Here is a 20,948-nt window from a genome sequence, read left to right as displayed (position 1 = left end):
TGAAGACTCTGACCATGAGAAACAAGATACTCTGGTCTGATGAAACCACGATTTAACTCTTTGGCCTGAATGCCATGCGTCACGTCTGGAGAAAACCTGACACAATCCCTACGGTGAAGCATGGTGGTGGCAGCATCATGCAGTGGGGATGTTTTTCAGCTGCAGGGACTGGGATACTAGTCAGGGTTGAGGCAAAGATGAACGGCGCAAAGTACAGAGAGATCCTTGATAAAAACCTGCTCCAGAGCGCTCAGGACCTCCGACTGAGGCGAAGGTTCACCTTCCAATAGGGAAACGACTCTAAGCACACAGCCAAGACAACGCAGGAGTGGTTTCGGGACAAGTCTATGAATGTCCTTGAGTGGCCCAGCCAGAGCCTGGAGAGACCTGAAAATATTTGTGCAGCGACGCTCTCCATCCAACTTGACAGAGCTTCAGAGGATCTGCAGAGAAGAATGGGAAAAACTCCCCAAGTACAGGTGTGCCAAGCTTGTAGCGTAATACCCAAGAAGTCTCGAGGCTGTAATCGCTGCCAAAGGTGCTTAAACAAAGTACTGAGTAAAGGGTCAGAATACTTATGTAAATGTAATATTTCGTTTTTTTATCGGTAATACATTTGCTAAAATTTCTAAAGACCTGTTTTTGCTTTGTCATTATCGGGTATTGTGTGTAGATTCATTGGGGGGCACTATTTTAATCAATTTTAGAATAAGGCTGTAAGCTAACAAAATGTGGAAAAATTCAAGAGGTCTGAATACTTTCCGAATGCACTGTATATCTGCTTACTGACCGGCTCTGTTGTAGAGTAGGGGATATGCATTATGACACAGGATTGAATAATATATGAAGGCATCACGGCTTACTCTGGGGTACTCTAGAGGCCTGACCCCCAGGCCTCAGTCTCTGGGGTACTGCAGAGAGGGCTTTACCCCGGCCTCAGTCTCTGGGGTACTGCAGAGAGGGCTTTACCCAGGCCTCAGTCTCTGGGGTACTGCAGAGAGGGCTTTACCCCGGCCTCAGTCTCTGGGGTACTGCAGAGAGGGCTTTACCCCAGCCTCAGTCTCTGGGGTACTGTAGAGAGGGCTTTACCCCGGCCTCAGTCTCTGGGGTACTGCAGAGAGGCTTGACCCCCAGCGTCAGTCTCTGGGGTACTGTAGAGAGGGCTTTACCCCAGCCTCAGTCTCTGGGGTACTGTAGAGAGGGCTTTACCCCGGCCTCAGTCTCTGGGGTACTGCAGAGAGGCTTGACCCCCAGCGTCAGTCTCTGGGGTACTGTAGAGAGGGCTTTACCCCGGCCTCAGTCTCTGGGGTACTGCAGAGAGGCTTGACCCCCAGCGTCAGTCTCTGGGGTACTGTAGAGAGGGCTTTACCCCAGCCTCAGTCTCTGGGGTACTGTAGAGAGGGCTTTACCCCGGCCTCAGTCTCTGGGGTACTGCAGAGAGGCTTGACCCCCAGCGTCAGTCTCTGGGGTACTGTAGAGAGGGCTTTACCCCGGCCTCAGTCTCTGGGGTACTGCAGAGAGGCTTGACCCCCAGCGTCAGTCTCTGGGGTACTGTAGAGAGGGCTTTACCCCGGCCTCAGTCTCTGGGGTACTGCAGAGAGGCTTGACCCCCAGCGTCAGTCTCTGGGGTACTGTAGAGAGGGCTTTACCCCGGCCTCAGTCTCTGGGGTACTGCAGTGAGGCTTGACCCCCAGCGTCAGTCTCTGGGGTACTGTAGAGAGGGCTTTACCCCGGCCTCAGTCTCTGGGGTACTGCAGAGAGGCTTGACCCCCAGCGTCAGTCTCTGGGGTACTGTAGAGATTACCCCAGCCTCAGTCTCTGGGGTACTGTAGAGAGGGCTTTACCCCGGCCTCAGTCTCTGGGGTACTGCAGAGAGGCTTGACCCCCAGCGTCAGTCTCTGGGGTACTGTAGAGAGGGCTTTACCCCGGCCTCAGTCTCTGGGGTACTGCAGAGAGGCTTGACCCCCAGCGTCAGTCTCTGGGGTACTGTAGAGAGGGCTTTACCCCGGCCTCAGTCTCTGGGGTACTGCAGAGAGGCTTGACCCCCAGCGTCAGTCTCTGGGGTACTGTAGAGAGGGCTTTACCCCGGCCTCAGTCTCTGGGGTACTGCAGAGAGGCTTGACCCCCAGCGTCAATCTCTGGGGTACTGTAGAGAGGGCTTTACCCCAGCCTCAGTCTCTGGGGTACTGTAGAGAGGGCTTTACCCCGGCCTCAGTCTCTGGGGTACTGCAGAGAGGCTTGACCCCCAGCGTCAGTCTCTGGGGTACTGTAGAGAGGGCTTTACCCCGGCCTCAGTCTCTGGGGTACTGCAGAGAGGCTTGACCCCCAGCGTCAGTCTCTGGGGTACTGTAGAGAGGGCTTTACCCCGGCCTCAGTCTCTGGGGTACTGCAGAGAGGCTTGACCCCCAGCGTCAGTCTCTGGGGTACTGTAGAGAGGGCTTTACCCCGGCCTCAGTCTCTGGGGTACTGCAGAGAGGCTTGACCCCCAGCGTCAGTCTCTGGGGTACTGTAGAGAGGGCTTTACCCCAGCCTTAGTCTCTGGGGTACTGTAGAGAGGGCTTTACCCCGGCCTCAGTCTCTGGGGTACTGTAGAGATACCTGACCCCCAGCCTTAGTCTCTGGGGTACTGTAGAGAGGGCTTTACCCCGGCCTCAGTCTCTGGGGTACTGTAGAGATACCTGACCCCCAGCCTTAGTCTCTGGGGTACTGTAGAGAGGGCTTTACCCCAGCCTTAGTCTCTGGGGTACTGTAGAGAGGGCTTTACCCCGGCCTCAGTCTCTGGGGTACTGTAGAGATACCTGACCCCCAGCCTTAGTCTCTGGGGTACTGTGGAGGCCTGACCCCCAGCTTCAGGGGTTGGTAAATAGTAATGTCAAGATGAAACCACATCCCTTTTCATCGGTTGTGTAGATCCGGCAGTTATATGCCTCATTCGCAAATGAATGGAAAAGATAAGCTTTGTCTAATTTACAGTAACCCCCTCTCTCTCTCCCTCCTCTCCCCCCTCTCCACGTTCACCGTCTCTCTCTCTCTCTCTCTCTCCAGACCAGATCCTGCGCCGCGGGGAGGAGCATCCCAGCAGAATGAATCTCCTTTCCCAGACCAGGATGAGGAGATACTGGGCTCTGACGATGAGGAGCAGGAAGACCCCAACGACTACTGTAGAGGTATGACACAGTACACTCACTGACTACTGTAGAGGTATGACACAGTACACTCACTGACTACTGTAGAGGTATGATACAGTACACTCACTGACTACTGTAGAGGTATGACACAGTACACTCACTGACTACTGTAGAGGTATGATACAGTACACACACTGACTACTGTAGAGGTATGACACAGTACACACACTGACTACTGTAGAGGTATGACACAGTACACACACTGACTACTGTAGAGGTATGACACAGTACACTCACTGACTACTGTAGAGGTATGACACAGTACACTCACTGACTACTATAGAGGTATGACACAGTACACTCACTGACTACTGTAGAGGTATGATACAGTACACACACTGACTACTGTAGAGGTATGACACAGTACACACACTGACTACTGTAGAGGTATGACACAGTACACACACTGACTACTGTAGAGGTATGACACAGTACACACACTGACTACTGTAGAGGTATGACACAGTACACACACTGACTACTGTAGAGGTATGACACAGTACACTCACTGACTACTATAGAGGTATGACACAGTACACTCACTGACTACTGTAGAGGTATGACACAGTACACTCACTGACTACTGTAGAGGTATGACACAGTACACACACTGACTACTGTAGAGGTATGATACAGTACACACACTGACTACTGTAGAGGTATGACACAGTACACTCACTGACTACTGTAGAGGTATGATACAGTACACTCACTGACTACTGTAGAGGTATGATACAGTACACACACTGACTACTGTAGAGGTATGATACAGTACACACACTGACTACTGTAGAGGTATGACACAGTACACACACTGACTACTGTAGAGGTATGACACAGTACACACATTGACTACTCTAGACGTACAACACACACACACACACACACACAACTACCATGTGTTACTGTTGCAGGAGGTTACCACCATGTGAAGATAGGAGACCTGTTCAATGGGCGATACCATGTGATCAGGAAGCTGGGCTGGGGACATTTCTCCACCGTATGGTTGGCCTGGGACATACAGTAAGTTATGTATGTCTGTGTGTAAAAGGTGCTGAGTAAAGGCGTGTTAAAAAAATGTTGGTGTGTTTTGAGTTTAAGTGGTAGAGGCTTGTTGGTTGTTCAGTGTGTGTTTCAGTTTGTAACATATGTTGTCCTGTATTCCTAGGGGGAAGTGTTTTGTGGCCATGAAGGTGGTGAAGAGTGCAGAGCACTACACTGAGACAGCTCTGGATGAGATCAAGCTTCTGAGATCAGTGAGGAACGAACACACACTCACACACACACACACACACACACACACAATTGTACTCAATATGAATTGTATGAATGTGTGCTCCAGGTAAGGAACACGGACCAGAACGACCCCAGCAGGGAGAGGGTGGTTCAGCTACTGGACGACTTCAAGATCTCTGGCATGAATGGAACTCGTATCCTCACTTAAACAACGACGACAACAGTGCTTTATTCACTTTATTAACACGATAAAAGCACGTTCAACATTAGTATGAAAACAGACAACAAGAGAGAACCGGCATATTCCATGTACTCCAGCGTTGTCTGGATGTTGGCAGCTCAACACAGTCCAGCTAGAGGACACACACAGACACACAAATGTACTGACAGTTTGTGTATCCGTCCCAGCTAGAGACCATTTAGATCCTGATCACAGCTGGGTGTCCAGGCAACACGCCTAGACTCCGTCCTAGCACGCCTAGCTTCTGGAAGAGGTCATAATGAGTTCTGGGTTGGTGTGCCCACTTCCATCTTGGTTCTTTGCAGAACCTTTAGGTGTTCACGTTTTGATATTGTGTAGGTGTAAGCCAAATGCATAGGGGTGAATGACATGGGTGTGTGCGTTTTTGAGTTAGGTTTCCCAGCTTGTCCCTCTCCCTTGCTGTCCTGTACTTGTCCGGTACTAGTCCTTGACCTCCCCTGTCAGATGTCTGTATGGTGTTTGAGGTTCTGGGTCATCACCTGCTCAAATGGATCATCAAGTCCAACTACCAGGGCCTTCCTCTGCCCTGCGTTAAGAGCATCATACGACAGGTAAAACAAAACAACTACTTACTTCTCACACATTGGGTTCCAGGTTGGGTGTTCCAGGTTATCTTGATTGCAGAAACAAACACTCAACAGAACTCTACAGAAGTTTAACACTGAAATTGTTAGTAATTCTGTTATTGAAAGGGGGTTGAAAATTCCAGAAACTTTACCAAAAGTTTCCATGATTCCAGGAAACCTCCAACTGGAATTTTGGGAATGTTTCCTCAGTGTTGAAACCCTACGATAAAGTCTTACTGATCCTCTGTCCTCCTGTAGGTCCTCCAGGGGCTGGACTACCTTCACTCCAAGTGTAAGATCATCCACACAGACATCAAGCCAGAGAACATCCTGTTGACGGTCAACGAGCCCTACATCAAGAAGATGGCTGCCGAGGCTACAGAATGGCAGCGGACTGGAGCTCCACCCCCCTCCGGATCCGCAGGTACACACACACACACACCGCGTCAGGAAGATGTCTTCTGGTAACTGGCCCCTCGCTTCCACCATTTTGAATGAACACAGTGCAGTGTTGGAAAGCTGTATCAACATGGACATAATAACATTACCATCCGGGCATGGCATGCTAGTGAATAATGAGATTGTATTAATTAGTGCTTTTCACTCAAAGCTCTTCAAAGGATCATATTCCTTTTGTATGGAGCTTTGTCCCAATGTTCTGAACAAAAAGAGCGAGCCCTGCCAAGTCAAGGCAGACATTCGGCGTTTCAGTCTGTGATCACCAGCCAGTCTAGGAGACATTGAGGTGATTCATTCATTGTCTGGATTCCTGTTTTGCTGGTACATCAAGAGTTTTGTAGTGAAATTCAGACACAAGCATCAGAGACAAATCATCTGACGATTTAACGAGAGACTGATATCTAAAGATTGAGCCTAACGTTTAGATTGGTGCTAAAAGTAGTTGATGGTAGAGACAGTGTTTCTATGGATTGAGATGAGACTGGGCTTCTGGTGTGGTGTTGAAATGATGAGACAACCCTTTTATCTAGCTGTCTGATGCTGATCCATCTGTAATGGTAGGGGTGACATTGAGAGGGAGAGCTGCAGTAGAGCTTACTCGAAGCCAGGCCATTATGCAAAGCCATGAAGGCTATAAAAAAAAAAATAGGTGTGTGTTCAGTGAGTCACTGGGTTTTGTTACAGAAATAACCGTCCATCTCTCAGGCGGAGTCCCGCTGGTCCACGACACTGGAGAGGGTATCAGAACAGCTGTGTGTGTGAATCAGCGCACACACACACACAATGTACATACACACAAACACACTGTACTACTGAAACTGCGTGCTAATTACTGAGGCAGATTGCTGCTGGTTTATATTGCTGAGGATATAACACTGACTAGAATGTTCTCTCTCCCCTCTCTTCATAGTGAGCACAGCCCCAGCACCCAAACCAGTGAGTATATCAGTATTTTTGTGTTATTTATAAAAGCATGTTTTGTGTGTGGTTGCTGCTACCAGCTGTATCTATAATACAGTATAATACTGTATAATGCATTGGAGTGGGTGGATCTGTTTAGACTTAACAATGGTTTTGCAAATGGTAGAGTAGTCCAAACGGTACAGTAGTCCAAACCTCTCATCCCCTTTTTCCTCTCCTTGTCCTTCTCCTCTCCTCATCCCTCTCCTCTCCTCGTACTTCTCCTCCTCCTCTCCTCGTCCCTCTCCTTGTCCTTCTCCTCTCCTCCTCCTCTCCTCGTCCCTCTCCTCGTCCTTCTCGCCTCGTCTTTCTCGCCTCGTCCTTCTCGCCTCGTCCTTCTCGCCTCGTCCTTCTCGCCTCGTCCTTCTCTCCTCGTCCTTCTCTCCTCGTCCTTCTCGCCTCGTCTTTCTTGCCTTGTCCTTCTCGCCTCGTCCTTCTCTCCTCGTCCTTCTCTCCTCGTCCTTCTCGCCTTGTCCTTCTCTCCTCGTCCTTCTCTCTTCTCCTCGTCCTTCTCCTCGTCCTTCTCTCCTCATCCTTCTCGCCTCGTCCTTCTCTCCTCGTCCTTCTCGCCTCGTCCTTCTCTCCTCGTCCTTCTCCTCGCCCTTCTCCTCGTCCTCCTCTCCTCTCCTCGTCCTTCTCCTCGTCCCTCTCCTCGTCCTTTTCCTCGTCTCGTCCCTCTCCTCGTCCCTCTCCTCGTCTCGTCCCTCTCCTCGTCCCTCTCCTCGTTTCTCGCCTCGTCCTTCTCCTCTCCTCGTCCTTCTCCTCTCCTCGTCCTTCTCTCCTCGTCCTTCTCTCCTCGTCCTTCTCTCCTCGTCCTTCTCTCCTCGTTCTTCTCTCCTCGTCCTTCTCTCCTCTCCTCGTCCCTCCTCGTCCCTCTCCTCTCCTCATCCCTCTCCTCACCTCATCCCTCTCCTCACCTCATCCCTCTCCTCATCCCTCTCCTCGTCCCTCTCCTCGTCCCTCTCCTCGTCCCTCTCCTCGTCCCTCTCCTCCTCCTCTCCTCGTCCTTCTCTCCTCGTCCCTCTCCTCCTCCTCCTCCTCTCCTCTCCTCATCCTGCTCTCCTCGTCCTGCTCTCCTCGTCCTTCTCTCCTCGTCCTTCTTCTCGTCCCTCTCCTCGTCCCTCTCCTCGTCCTTCTCCTCTCCTCTCCTCATCCTTCTCTCCTCATCCTTCTCCTCTCCTCGTCCCTCCCCTCTCCTCGTCCCTCTCCTCTCCTCGTCCCTCCCCTCTCCTCGTCCCTCCCCTCTCCTCGTCCCTCCCCTCTCCTCGTCCCTCTCCTTTCCTCGTCCCTCCCCTCTCCTCGTCCCGCTCCTCTCCTCTCCTCATCCCTCTCCTCGTCCCTCCCCTCTCCTCATCCCGCTCCTCTCCTCGTCCCTCTCCTCTCCTCGTCCCTCCCCTCTCCTCGTCCCTCCCCTCTCCTCGTCCCTCTCCTCTCCTCGTCCCTCCCCTCTCCTCGTCCCGCTCCTCTCCTCTCCTCATCCCTCTCCTCGTCCCTCCCCTCTCCCCACCCGCTCCTCTCCTCGTCCCTCCCCTCTCCTCGTCCCTCCCCTCTCCTCGTCCCTCCCCTCTCCTCGTCCCTCCCCTCTCCTCGTCCCTCCCCTCTCCTCGTCCCTCTCCTCTCCTCGTCCCTCCCCTCTCCTCGTCCCTCTCCTCTCCTCGTCCCTCCCCTCTCCTCGTCCCGCTCCTCTCCTCTCCTCATCCCTCTCCTCTCCTCATCCCTCTCCTCGTCCCTCTCCTCTCCTCGTCCCTCTCCTCTCCTCGTCCCTCCCCTCTCCTCGTCCCGCTCCTCTCCTCTCCTCATCCCTCCCCTCTCCTCGTCCCTCCCCTCTCCTCGTCCCTCTCCTCGTCCCTCCCCTCTCCTCGTCCCGCTCCTCTCCTCTCCTCATCCCTCTCCTCGTCCCTCTCCTCTCCTCGTCCCTCCCCTCTCCTCGTCCCGCTCCTCTCCTCGTCCCTCTCCTCTCCTCTCCTCATCCCTCTCCTCTCCTCGTCCCTCCCCTCTCCTCATCCCGCTCCTCTCCTCGTCCCTCTCCTCGTCCCCCTCCTTATCGCTCTTCCTCAGACGGCGAAGATGTCTAAGAACAAGAAGAAGAAGATCAAGAAGAAACAGAGGAAGCAGGCAGAGATGTTAGAGAAGAGGATTCAGGAGATGGAGGGAGTGCTGGAAGGAGGAGAGGAAGAGGAGGAGGAAGAGGGGAGGACAGAGACCACTACAGACGCCCCACCGCCCTCGTCTGACACGCTACAGGACATCGCTAATGATGTCACAGCAGGTAAACACACTGTACTTCACCTTTAATCTAGATCAGAATGTTGTGTTGTGTACCACTATTATATTCTGTTCCCTCTTTAAAAAGTAACTGAAATGCATAGATTTTTTTAAACCAAATATCATGGGACCAGAGTTGGTGACCTGAATCGTGTTCATTAGGGAGCACTACAGCAAAACGTTTTTGCAAATTCTTGTTGGATAAGTTGACATGGTACCTTCCCTGTTTCAGGCCGTTTTCTTCTGTTTGGAGCATACTGAACACACAGCGGTGTATTGATTACTAATCGTGTGACTGACTGTGATCTGTTGCATTGACCAAGGTCCAGATAAAACGGAAGAGAAGGAGTGCAGGATGGAGGTGACCTGCAACGGTCACGCCCACTCGGAGGGGGAGGAGAACACGGTGAGCCAGGCGGTACAGAGGACCGATGAAGAAGAGCAGGAAGATGAAGAGGACCAACAGAAAGACAAACTCAACGCCGGCACCCCCGACAACGCCAGCATGGAGGGTCGGGACTTGCCAGTCAATGCAGCTTACCCGGAATACAACGGCACAGGGCCCGGCGTCCCACACGATCCCGGAACAGACGGTAAAGAAGGGAGAGAGCAGGGGAAGGAGGGAGAGATGGAGGAGTGTAAACGACCAGAGAAGGATGAGGAAGAGATTGAGACTGAGGTGATGCCTGGAACAGAGGATGAAGAGGAGAGCGAGAGGAACGGTTAGTGGTGGAGAGGTGACACTTTGCTGGGTACTTCATCAGGAGGCTGCAACGTTCCAGAATGTTCAGATGGAACAGAGATGTCATGTAGATCACACGTCTCTCTGACATGTAGATTAAATGCTGGTCAGATCTACTCCTTGCATGTCTATCTGCAACATTCTGAATGTTTCACCTCACTGAATACCCTCCAGCTGATGGTGTAAGTGTTATGTTATCTGTAAGAGTCCGTAGCTGTTAGTCTCCCCACTAACAACCACCTAAGTGCTCCTAATATCACCTCCTCTTCTTTCAATCTCCACTTCGCTTTCCTCTCTTCACAGGGATGTTTTTTTATATACTATATATACAAAACAGTGGAGGCTGATGAGGGGAGAACGGCTCATAATAATGTCCGGAACAGAGCAAATGGAATGGCATCAAACACCTGGAAACTGTGTGTTTTGATGTATTTGATACCATTCCACTGATTCCGCTCCAGCCATTACCACGAGCCCGTTCTCCCCAATTAAGGTGCCACCAACCTCCTGTGATACAAAAGTATGTGGACACCGCTTCAAATTGGTGGATTCGGCTATTTCAGACAGGTGTATAAAATCGAGCACACAGCCATAGACAAACATTGGCAGTAGAATGGCCCGTACTGAAGAGCGCAGTGACCTTCAATGTGGCACCGTCATAGGATGCCACCTTTCCAACAAGTCAGTTCGTCATATTTCTACCCTGCTAGAGCTGCCCCGGCCATCTGTAAGTGCTGTTATTGTGAAATGGAAACATCTAGAAGCAACAACAGCTCAGCCGCAAGGTAGTAGGCCACACAAGCTCACAGAACGGGAACGCTGAAGTGCGTAGCTCGTAAAAAAATTATTTGTCCTCGTTTGCATCACTCACTACCGAGTTCCAAACTGCCTCTGGAAGCAACGTCAGCACAAGAACTGTTCGTCTGGAGCTTCATGAAATGGGTTTCCATGGCCGAGCAGCCGCACACAAGCCTAAGATCACCTTGCGCAATGCCAAGCGTCGGCTGGAGTGGCGTAAAGCTCGCGGTCATTGGACTCTGGAGTAGTGGAAACGCGTTCTCTGGAGTGAGGAATCACGCTTCACCATCTGGCAGTCCGACGGACGAATCTGGGTTTGGTGGATGCCAGGAGAACGCTACCTGCCCCAATGCATAGTGCCAACTGTAAAGTTTGGTGGAGGAGGAATAATGGTCTGGTGCTGTTTTTGATGGTTCGGGCTAGGCCCCTTAGTGCCAGTGAAGGGGAATCTTAATGCTACAGCATACAATGACATTCTAGACGATTCTGTGCTTCCAGCTTTGTGGCAACAGTTTGGGGAAGGCCCTTTCCTGTTTCAGCATGAGCGAGGTCCATACAGAAATGGTTTGTCGAGATTGGTGTGTAAGAACTTGACTGGCCTGCACAGAGCCCTGACCTCAACCCCATTGAACACCTTTGGGATGAATTGGAACAGCGACTAATCGCCCTACATCAGTGCCCGACCTCACTAATGCTCTTGTGGCTGAATGGAAGCAAATCTCCACAGCAATGTTCCAACATCTAGTGGAAAGCCTTCCCAGAAGAGTGGAGGCTGTTATAGCAGCAAAGGGGGGACCAACTCCATATTAATGCCCATGATTTTGGAATGAGATGTTCGACAAGCAGGTGTCCACATACTTTTGGTCATGTAGTGGATGTTCACTTGGCTAATGCATTGTGTTCCTCTCTCATTCTTTCTCTCATGTCTCTAGATAAAGTAGCTGCAGGTAGTCTGTTGGTCAACCCTCTGGATCCTCTCAATGCAGACAAGATCCAGATCAAAATAGCTGACCTGGGGAACGCCTGCTGGGTGGTGAGTACATCAGACATTCTGAAAGATAGTGTTGAAATAGCAGTGGGTCGGCTTGGCACCCATTCTGCAGTGGTATATGTGTTCCGGAGGCAGTGGCTTATACCACTGGACCACCCTAGACCACACTGTTTAGAAACGTTTAAATTCATCCTTCCATAAATGCTGCCTTGAAGTACTTAATTGTTAATCAGGACAGGTAGTTGTGGAAGCTACACTTCTCATCGACTCCAGATAGGGCTGTTGCGATGACCGTATTACCTCCACACCGGCGGTCACGAGTCATGAAGGCATTCAAATTCCACGTGACCATTTAGTCACGGTAATTAGGCTTCTCCAAGCTCTGATGCTGCTGATGGTCATTAGTAGCCTACCAAACTTGCTAACTGCCTGGTACTCAGCACTCTATTGTCCCTCTAATCACTCGGACATCAATGCAAATGTAATCAAAAATCTAATCAATCACTTCATGAGAGCCCATGAGCTTATGTTGCACAACATTTCTATAGGCTATGCAATCGCACAAGAAAACAGTGATGGCCTCTATTAAAAAGAGGAGGATCCCATCAGCTTTCTATAGGCTAGGCCTACTATATTTATTTCTCAACTTTCCTAATATTAAGCACATTGCTTATCTTTACAACAGGAGTATAGCCTACCTGGCTGGCATGAAAATAAACCACGGGTAAAGTGTCCTCCATTCGCTATTTAAGGCATTGATTGAATGTATTTTTTCTCCTGCCCCTGTTTCAAGACAGGTGATGATAATGGCCCATTCTAAATCAAAACAAATTTCACACATATATATTATTTAGTATATGTAAAGACAAGATTAATTCAAGAATAGTCTGATGGGTGACAATATTAGCCTATCACTTGTGAATGATGCCCAACGTAAGGCAAGAAACAAAGCCTTTTTTTGTGCTTTTTCTAATCATAGTCGCACACCTCATGTAGCCTAGCCCATATGCCTATATGTTTTGATAAGGTTTGTATCACAACTGAAGTGGCCAAATAACTTCTTAAAATTAAGCACATTCATCCGCTTTACCAGGAGTGTAGAGCCTAACTGGCATACATAAGGAGCACGTGAGTTTCAAGTTTGGGGAAGATCATTTTCACCATAAAAATGCACCTTTATAATAAAAGCATTACATGCATAATCGCATTGGCGGTCACTTTTGATAACAGGGTTTTCCCGCTAATGGAACATTCGCGCTTATAGCCTACTGCCGTGTGCGCATTGCTGCGCTGATAATGTGAAGAAATAACCTAATAGTTGATCAACATTTCAAGCTAAACGTTCTGATCTGTTGCTTCAGCCACATTGCGTAAAAACGTTTTTGGGATGCTATTGGTTGTATTAATTTGGGATCATTCGCATCCCACAACTGTCCCAGACTATGTTTGGAATATTTATTTATTGCACAGAATAGAATAGGTCGGCTTTTGCACTATGGGGGATAGTAGATTGACATAGGCTAGTGCTTTTGCTGTTCGTTAGGCCAACTCATCTTGTTGGCTGACGAAACGTAAATGTGGACAGTTCTTCCAATATCTTCAATATGCACCTTGGAATTGGATAAGGACATGAGCAGTTGCGTCCCCGATGTCTGTCTTCACTTGTAGCCTGTGAAAAATAATTGTTCACGTGAAGGAGAGCCATGTGAGTGAGAGGTGCTTCGGAGCGCACAGCACTCAGAGGAAAATATCCTTTCTGTTTAATTCAGCTTTGTTCAATTGTATCCTTCATACTATAAAATAATGCCACGGAACTCTTGTGTGCTAAATGAACTAGTGTAGCCCAAAGCCATTTGGCATAGCCAGATCAGGACCTAACATAAGGACAACTCAGAGGATGCTATTCTGTTCTTCTGAAATAGACTACATTTTCTTCATATCATGTTTCTTTAGACTTGTCTAAAATAAATCATTGATGTATTGTGAAGGTGTAGACTATATTACATGGATTTTTTAAATGTAGATGTTCCAAGGGTCTGCATCAGTGGCTTGTAGGCTATGTGTGGAAGCCAGGAGGTTTATGTTAATTAATTGTCAATTACCGTGAGCCCGACAGTTATTTGGTTGACATTCACTGGCTGATGAAATTTCGTGACCGCCACAGCCCTAACTCCCAGATGATCAGATGATGAAACTGACTGGATGAGCAACAGTTTTACTAATACGAGTCATTTCAGATCAGTGATGGCTTTTTTATTTTTCTCCCTCGCTCTCTCCCTTCTTTTATCTCTCTCTCTCCCTCAGCACAAGCACTTTACAGATGACATCCAAACTCGTCAGTACCGTTCTCTGGAGGTGTTGATGGGAGCGGGCTACGGGACGCCTGCTGATATCTGGAGTACTGCCGCAATGGTGGGTGGACACACATATATACACACACACACACACACACACACACACACACACACACACACACACACACACACACACACACACACACACACACACTCTCCTCCTGCATGTAATATCAACCCAAAACATGCCCTTGCCGGTCTGTGTTCCTGTCAGTTGAAACACACATTGAATGTTTCTGTTTACCAACTGTCAGAAATACCACAGGTCAGGTGGGCTGTATGATATTGACTTAGAAATAAATGTGATGCAGTGAAATGACTATGTAAAAAATAAATATAATTATGCGGGTTACAACTTACGATTACAACCATGTTTCATAAATGGGTTAGTTTCCTAAGGAAGGTCCCCCAGGAACATGAAACACCTTAGTAAATGTGGTTCTCTGTAGCTCAGCTGGTAGAGCACGGCGCTTGTAACCCCAAGGTAGTGGGTTCGATCCCCGGGACCACCCATACACAAAAAAAAATGTATGCACGCATGACTGTAAGTCGCTTTGGATAAAAGCGTCTGCTAAATGGCTTATTATTATTATTATTATTATTATTATTATTATTATTATTATTATCCTCAGTAAGTTTAACTAGCCTAGCAGACAGTGCTTTGATATGTGCTTGTATTGAGCTGCTCGGCTGGCTAGTCATCAGTCTATACCCTGTCTGGTGTGACTGAGCGGTTCAAAACAACAACAAGGGCTGGCTATGGTCTACTTCATTAGTTACCTACACAGACGCATGAAGGAGAGCCTTCCCTGAAAGTCACACACACACACACACACACACACACACACAGGAGATCCGCCTTCCTTGAAGTGCAGGAGGAGTGTGCTGACCTTCAGAAGGCAGTTAAACCACAAAGGAATGTGAGGGAAGAAACAGGACAAGGACAAGTTAAGAACATTTTATTCTGGTATACAATGGTTTGTGGTAGTGTGTTATAGTAACTATGTTGTGACTGTGTTTTGACCAGGCCTTTGAGCTGGCTACAGGAGACTACTTGTTTGAGCCTCACTCTGGACAGGACTACACAAGAGATGAAGGTATGATCCCCTCCTCCACCCCCCACCCTCCCTCTTATTTAAATCTTACAGATTGTGCCTTTTTAAAAGTCTGTCAGATATTTTATACCTCAAAATAGGGACCTGTGTTTTGTGTGATCATGTGACATAGCAAGATTTTATCCTGTATTTTAATCAGGAAATTGAAAAATTACCCCACAATGAAACGCAATTGTCTGAGGGTGGTGTTTGGCAGTCTGACATATAAAGAAAAGGGGACAGTTTGATAAAATCGTTTAAAAAAAATAAAGGTTCAAATCCCAGCATGTCATGTTTGCACAAAACACAAGGCCTTACTTTAGACACTCACATCCATTGGCATCCTGCTGCTGTCTCCCTGAGGACCTTTATCACAAATGAGATCGGCACCATGTTATTCATTTCTCCTCCTCTTCCTTTCTTCTGTGTGTTTAGACCACATAGCGCTGATCATTGAGCTACTGGGCAAAGTTCCTAGGAAACTGATCTTAGCAGGAAAATACTCCAAGGAATTCTTCACCAAGAAAGGTAAACAAATGCCACACCTACTGTTTCTTAGTGTTAGTGTGTGTGTCAGTGTTAGTGTGTGTGTCAGTGTGTGTGTGTGTGTGTCAGTGTTAGTGTTAGTGTGTGTGTTAGTGTGTGTGTCAGTGTGTGTGTGTCAGTGTGTGTGTGTCTGTGTGTGTGTCTGTGTGTGTGTCAGTGTTAGTGGGAGTGTGTGTGTGTGTCTGTGTTAGTGTGTGTGTGTGTGTGTGTGTGTGTGTGTGTCAGTGTTAGTGGGAGTGTGTGTGTCAGTGTCTGTGTGTGTGATGTTTTTCTGTCTTTTTGCTCTTTCATGTAAACTCAAACAAGGTCTGTATTATAGTGTATTATAGTTATCCTAGTTTTATAGTTTTTGTGTCCTAGCAGGTTTAATGTTGAGCCTTATCTATGTGTGTGATGTTTTTCTGTTTTATTGATCTTTCCACATGTAAACTTAACTTTTTGCGGTATGTGTGTAGTTAACTCCCTCCCTCCCTCCCCGTATAGGTGAACTGAGGCACATTACCAAGCTGAAGCCGTGGGGTCTGTTGGAGGTATTGGTAGAGAAGTATGAGTGGTCTAAAGAGGAGGCAGCTACCTTCGCCAGCTTCCTGCTCCCAATGTTAGACCTGGTACCAGAGAAGAGAGCCACGGCTGCAGAGTGCCTCCGACACGCATGGATCGCCCCCTAGAGGATCCCTGGCGCTACTACAGCCACAAGCAATACATATACAGTACATACAGACATGCACACATATACATGAACATGCGTACATATACACACAAACCCAGACACTCTTCAACATACATGCACACATTCAAACATACGTAAACGCACACCTCAACGGAGAGCCAGTGCTTTCGCTATGACTGCATCTCCACCTAGTGGTTCAAGTCAACACATACACTCCAACATACGCACGTGCACACACTCACACTAGAGACTGGCTGCTGAAAACCCTAGGGTCATATAAAACACTGGTTCCAGATAATCCAGTAGAACTCTATCTGTTTCTCTTATTTGGTTCCTTGTTTCTACTGACTGGATATCACTTGAGTATCTGATGTATTTTTGTTCCTCTTCTCTCCCTCTCTTCTCTCTGTACCAATGATGACACCTAGTAACACGTTTTGTTCTGAGAGTGTCCTTTCTTTTAGTTTACTTCTTGTTTGTTTGACAGATGTGCATGTTCAATCAGATTTAAGATCTCCAATGGAATTTTTGTTCTGCAATCATATCTCCAGAACACCAGCCGTCTACCACTAGACTAGCACATCCAGAATGTTTTTGTTTTATGTACAGTGTTGATAGAGGTTAGTTGGAATCTTTCCTTCAATAACAAAGCATATTTATTATGTGTTTGTGGGGAAGAGTAGCTGCCTAGAGTACGATAAGGAAGGTTTGGACTCTGTCATAGATTCTAAGGATTCTCCATGAAGTCTTCCTGAACTGGGAACCGATGTGAATGAACTGAAACTGACTGAACGGAATGGAACCTTCTGGTTCCACGTGTGTTTCTGTCTCTTCTATGACATCATCCCTGTCCTTCCTTGTCTCGCTCCAGGTAGCAGCTTTGGAATGGCACAATGTGGGGATAGTACCATAAACTCATTTCATTTAATTTACTACTTTCTGTTACCTGCATGGGTCCACAGACCACGACTAGACTAATGCTACTGAATAACCATGTTTCAAACGTTCTCTCCTGTGGTGTTTAACATTCCAGACAAGGTTTGCCTCAGAGAAGAAGAAAACAGAATGCTATGGCCGTTAGCCAGATGATGTGATACAATATCATGAGAATTTTCCACTTTCACACAATGATCAGAATCGGAATACTACTGTATCCGATTCCAGAACGTCCAATTCAGATATATATATATATATATTTTTTCTATTCAGATGATCGTGGCTGCCTTCCATAAATGGCACCCTGTTCCTATATAGTTAGGAACAGGGTGCCATTTTGAACGCGTACCATGTCTGGACCCCTGTGTTGTACATATCTGTACCAAAAGAGTTGGCCTTGGCTCTCTGCTTTCCCTCTACAGAACAGCGGCTGTACAGTTTTTAGGAGTTGTTGTTTGAACTGTGTACATTATAAAGGAGAGGAGGCTGGGTGCTTCCCAAATGGCACCCTATTCCCTACATAGTGCACACTACTTTTGACCAGATTCCTAAGGGCCCAGTTCAAAAGTAGTGCACTACATAGGGAATAGGGTGCCATTTTGGGACAGAGCATGTTTGAAAATGTTTGACTCGTTTAGGAGGTCAACTGATGCTGAATTTTAAAGCTTATTTTCGTACTGACGTTGCCCCGCTTGCAGTGTTCTGCTGTTTTAACTGTATCAAAGAGAAACAAAATGGTGGATTGTAATAATAATGATGAGGCTGTAATAAGGCTTTGAAGCCCCCCCCCCCCCCCCCCCCCCCTGCTCTTTTTCTACAAGCCTCCTCCCTTCTCGATTATCTTTCCCTGACCGCTCATTGCCTCCCTTCCTCCTGCATTTGATTGTTCACTGCTAAATTGAGCCCCTTTTCTGTAGTTAATAAAAATGAAGATTTTGAAAATGGCTGACTTGTAATTGTTAGGAGGATGCTATAGTATTTTCTATATTCCAGTAAAGCAAGTGTTGCCGATGTGAAAAATGTAATATGCTTTGTGGGTGAAAGTTGTCAATGTGTTCAGAGGGTCCATGGTTGGGGCAAGGAGAAGGACTAAAGAAACACGATTACACAAGGTTGGCAAATATTAATATGGAACATTTTTATTATTATTGTGTTATCAGCGTTCTACCAGGGACTTGAATTATTGTAAAGTGGTCCTTGAATTGGAGTTTATATTGGCTCTCAACTAGCTGGGCTTTATTCCATCATCAACAGTACCTCTCAGATCCTTCAGTCATGTTGTTATTCTATGTATTGTATGTAGGAAGTCTTCTGTGGTCGATGAGCTCAGGCTTCCTCTGAAACAGAGAAAGAGAACTGACTGTTACATCATGGGAGCATTGTGTAAAATGTGTTGGGGGGGGGGGGGGGGGGGGGGGGGGGGGTGGATGTGGGTACGCAGACCCATGAGCCACTGCGGCCCCTCATGAAGAGTTCTGTTTTTTTGTGGCCCCCACCCCATCAGATGCCCATACCTGGTGTAGATTATGGGAAGGAGACTGGTTAAAGAAGGATTTTAAAGCCTTAGACTGGTTAAAGAAGGATTTTAAAGCCTTGGTGGAACAAGCTCCCTCACGACGCCAGGACAGCGGAGTCACTCACCACCTTCCGGAGACATTTGAAACCCCACCTCTTTAAGGAATACCTGGGATAGGATAAAGTAATCCTTCTACCCCCCCCCCCAAAAAAATAAAAATAAATAAATAATAATAATAAAAAAAAATGTAAAGTGGTTATCCCACTGGCTATAGGGTGAATGCACCAATTTGTAAGTCGCTCTGGATAAGAGCGTCTGCTAAATGACGTAAATGTAAATGTTGAGACAATTGAGATATGGATTGTGTGTGTGTCGTTAAGAGGGTGAATGGGCAAGACAAAATATTTAAGTGCCTTTGAACGGCGCACCGGTTTGTCTCAAGAACTGCAACGCTGCTGGGTTTTCACTCTCAACAATTTCCTGTGTGTATCAAGAATGGTCCACCACCCAAAGGACATCCAGCCAACTTGACACAACTGTGGGAAGCATTGGAGTCAACATGGACCAGCATCCCTGTGGAACGCTTTCAACACCTTGTAGAGTCCATGCCCCGACGAATTGAGGCTGCTCTGAGGGCAAAGGGGGGTGCAACTCAATATTAGGAAGGTGTTCTTAATGTTTTGTCACAGGTCTATAAGGCCTATACTATGTTATATTCTCCCAATTAATACAGAGCCTTCAAAGTATTCACACTTTTTCCACGTTTTGTTGATTTACAGCCTGAATTTCAAATCGATTGAGATTTTGTGTCACTGGCCTACACAAAATACCCCATGTCGAAGTGGAATTATGTTTTTACAATTTTTGTACAAATTAATTAAAAATGAAAAGCTGAATGGTCTTGAGTCAAGTATTCAACCCCTTTGTTATGGCAAGCCTAATTAAGTTCAGGAGTAGAAATGTACTTAACAAGTCACATAAGTTGCATGGACTCTGTGTGCAATAATAGTGCTTAACATGATTTTTGAATGACTACCTCATCTCTGTACCCCACACATACAATAATATGTAGGGTCCCTCAGTCGAGCAGTACATTTCAAACACAGATTCAACCACAAAGACCAAGGGAGAGTTTCTAATGCTTCGCAAAGAGGGGGAGGTATTGGTAATGTTGTTGTTTTTTAAGCAGACAGTGAATATCCCTTTGAGCATGGTGAAGTTATTAATTACACTTTGGATGGTGTATCAATACACCCAGTCACTACAAAGATACAGGCGTCGTTCCTAACTCAGTTGCCGGAGAGGACGGAAACCGCTCAGGGATTTCACCATGAGGCCAATGGTGACTTTAAAACAGTTAGAGTTGAATGGCTGTGATAAGAGAACTGAGGATGGATCAAAATTGTAGTTACTCCACAATACTAAACTAATTGACAGTGAAAAGAAGGAAGCCTGTACAGAATAAAAATATTCCAAATGCATCCTGTTTGCAACAAGGCACTAAAGTAATAACTACAAAAAAAAATGGCAAAGCGATTAACTTTTTGTGATGAATACAAAGTGTTATTTCTGGGGCAAATCCAATACAACACATTACTGAGTATCACTCTTTATATTTTCAAATATAGTGGTGGCTGGATCATGTTATGGATATGCTTGTAATCGTTAAGGACTGGGGAGTTTTTCAGGATAAGAAGAGAAATGGAGCTAAGCACAGGCAAAATCCTAGCGTAAAACCTGGTTCAGTCTACTTTCCACAAGACACTGGGAGATGAATTCACCTTTCAGCAGGACAATAACCTAAAACAGAAGGCCAAATATACACTGGAGTTGCTTACCAAGACGACATTGAATGTTCCTGAGTGGCCTAGTTACAGTTTTGACTTAAATTGGCTTAAGTCTATGGCAACACTTAAATGGCTGCCTAGCAATGATCAGCAACCAACTTGACAGAACTTGAAGAATTAAAAAAAATAATGTGCAAATATTGTACAATCCAGGTGTGCCAAGCTCTTAGAGACTTACCCAGAAAGAGTCACAGCTGTAATCGCTGCCAAAGGTGATTCTAACACGTATTGACTTATGTATATTGAGATTTCTGTATTTCATTTTCAATACATTTGCTAAAATTACTAAAAACATGTTTTCACTTTGTCATTATGGGGTATTGTGTGTAGATGGGTGAAAAAACAACATCCATTTTGAATTGAGGCTGTAACAACAACATGTGGAATAATTCAATGGGTATGAATACTTTCTGAAGGCACTGTACCTCTCAATGACTCATGGGGTTTTGGAAAGTTGCTTTGCCTAAATGTATTTTTAATAACTGCGTGTTTGATGTGGTCCCAATTTCTCATTACGC

At 46.9% G+C, this 20,948-nt stretch overlaps 1 protein-coding gene across 1 annotated transcript in view; it reads left to right on the top strand.

Annotated features, from left to right (window-relative positions):
* Positions 1-17,851, top strand: part of LOC311137894 (SRSF protein kinase 1-like) — a 47,709-nt gene extending 29,858 nt beyond the window's left edge. The window contains exons 3-16 of the mRNA XM_084172500.1: positions 3,046-3,167; positions 4,103-4,211; positions 4,357-4,444; positions 4,531-4,618; positions 5,131-5,237; positions 5,511-5,676; positions 6,622-6,647; positions 8,730-8,940; positions 9,260-9,658; positions 11,409-11,509; positions 13,772-13,879; positions 14,849-14,918; positions 15,351-15,443; positions 15,945-17,851. Coding sequence (XP_084028626.1) covers positions 3,046-3,167; positions 4,103-4,211; positions 4,357-4,444; positions 4,531-4,618; positions 5,131-5,237; positions 5,511-5,676; positions 6,622-6,647; positions 8,730-8,940; positions 9,260-9,658; positions 11,409-11,509; positions 13,772-13,879; positions 14,849-14,918; positions 15,351-15,443; positions 15,945-16,129 — 1,873 coding nt within the window. The 3' untranslated portion in view covers positions 16,130-17,851. The remainder of the gene's footprint in view (positions 1-3,045; positions 3,168-4,102; positions 4,212-4,356; positions 4,445-4,530; positions 4,619-5,130; positions 5,238-5,510; positions 5,677-6,621; positions 6,648-8,729; positions 8,941-9,259; positions 9,659-11,408; positions 11,510-13,771; positions 13,880-14,848; positions 14,919-15,350; positions 15,444-15,944) is intronic.
* Positions 17,852-20,948: the final 3,097 nt, after the last annotated feature.

The sequence above is a fragment of the Coregonus lavaretus genome (assembly GCF_964263955.1).
Source record: "Coregonus lavaretus genome assembly, chromosome: 12".
In the NCBI taxonomy this organism is placed as follows: Eukaryota; Metazoa; Chordata; class Actinopteri; order Salmoniformes; family Salmonidae; genus Coregonus; species Coregonus lavaretus.
The sequence above is the reverse complement of the archived record's forward strand: the minus strand, read 5'-3'. Positions and strand labels throughout refer to the sequence as shown.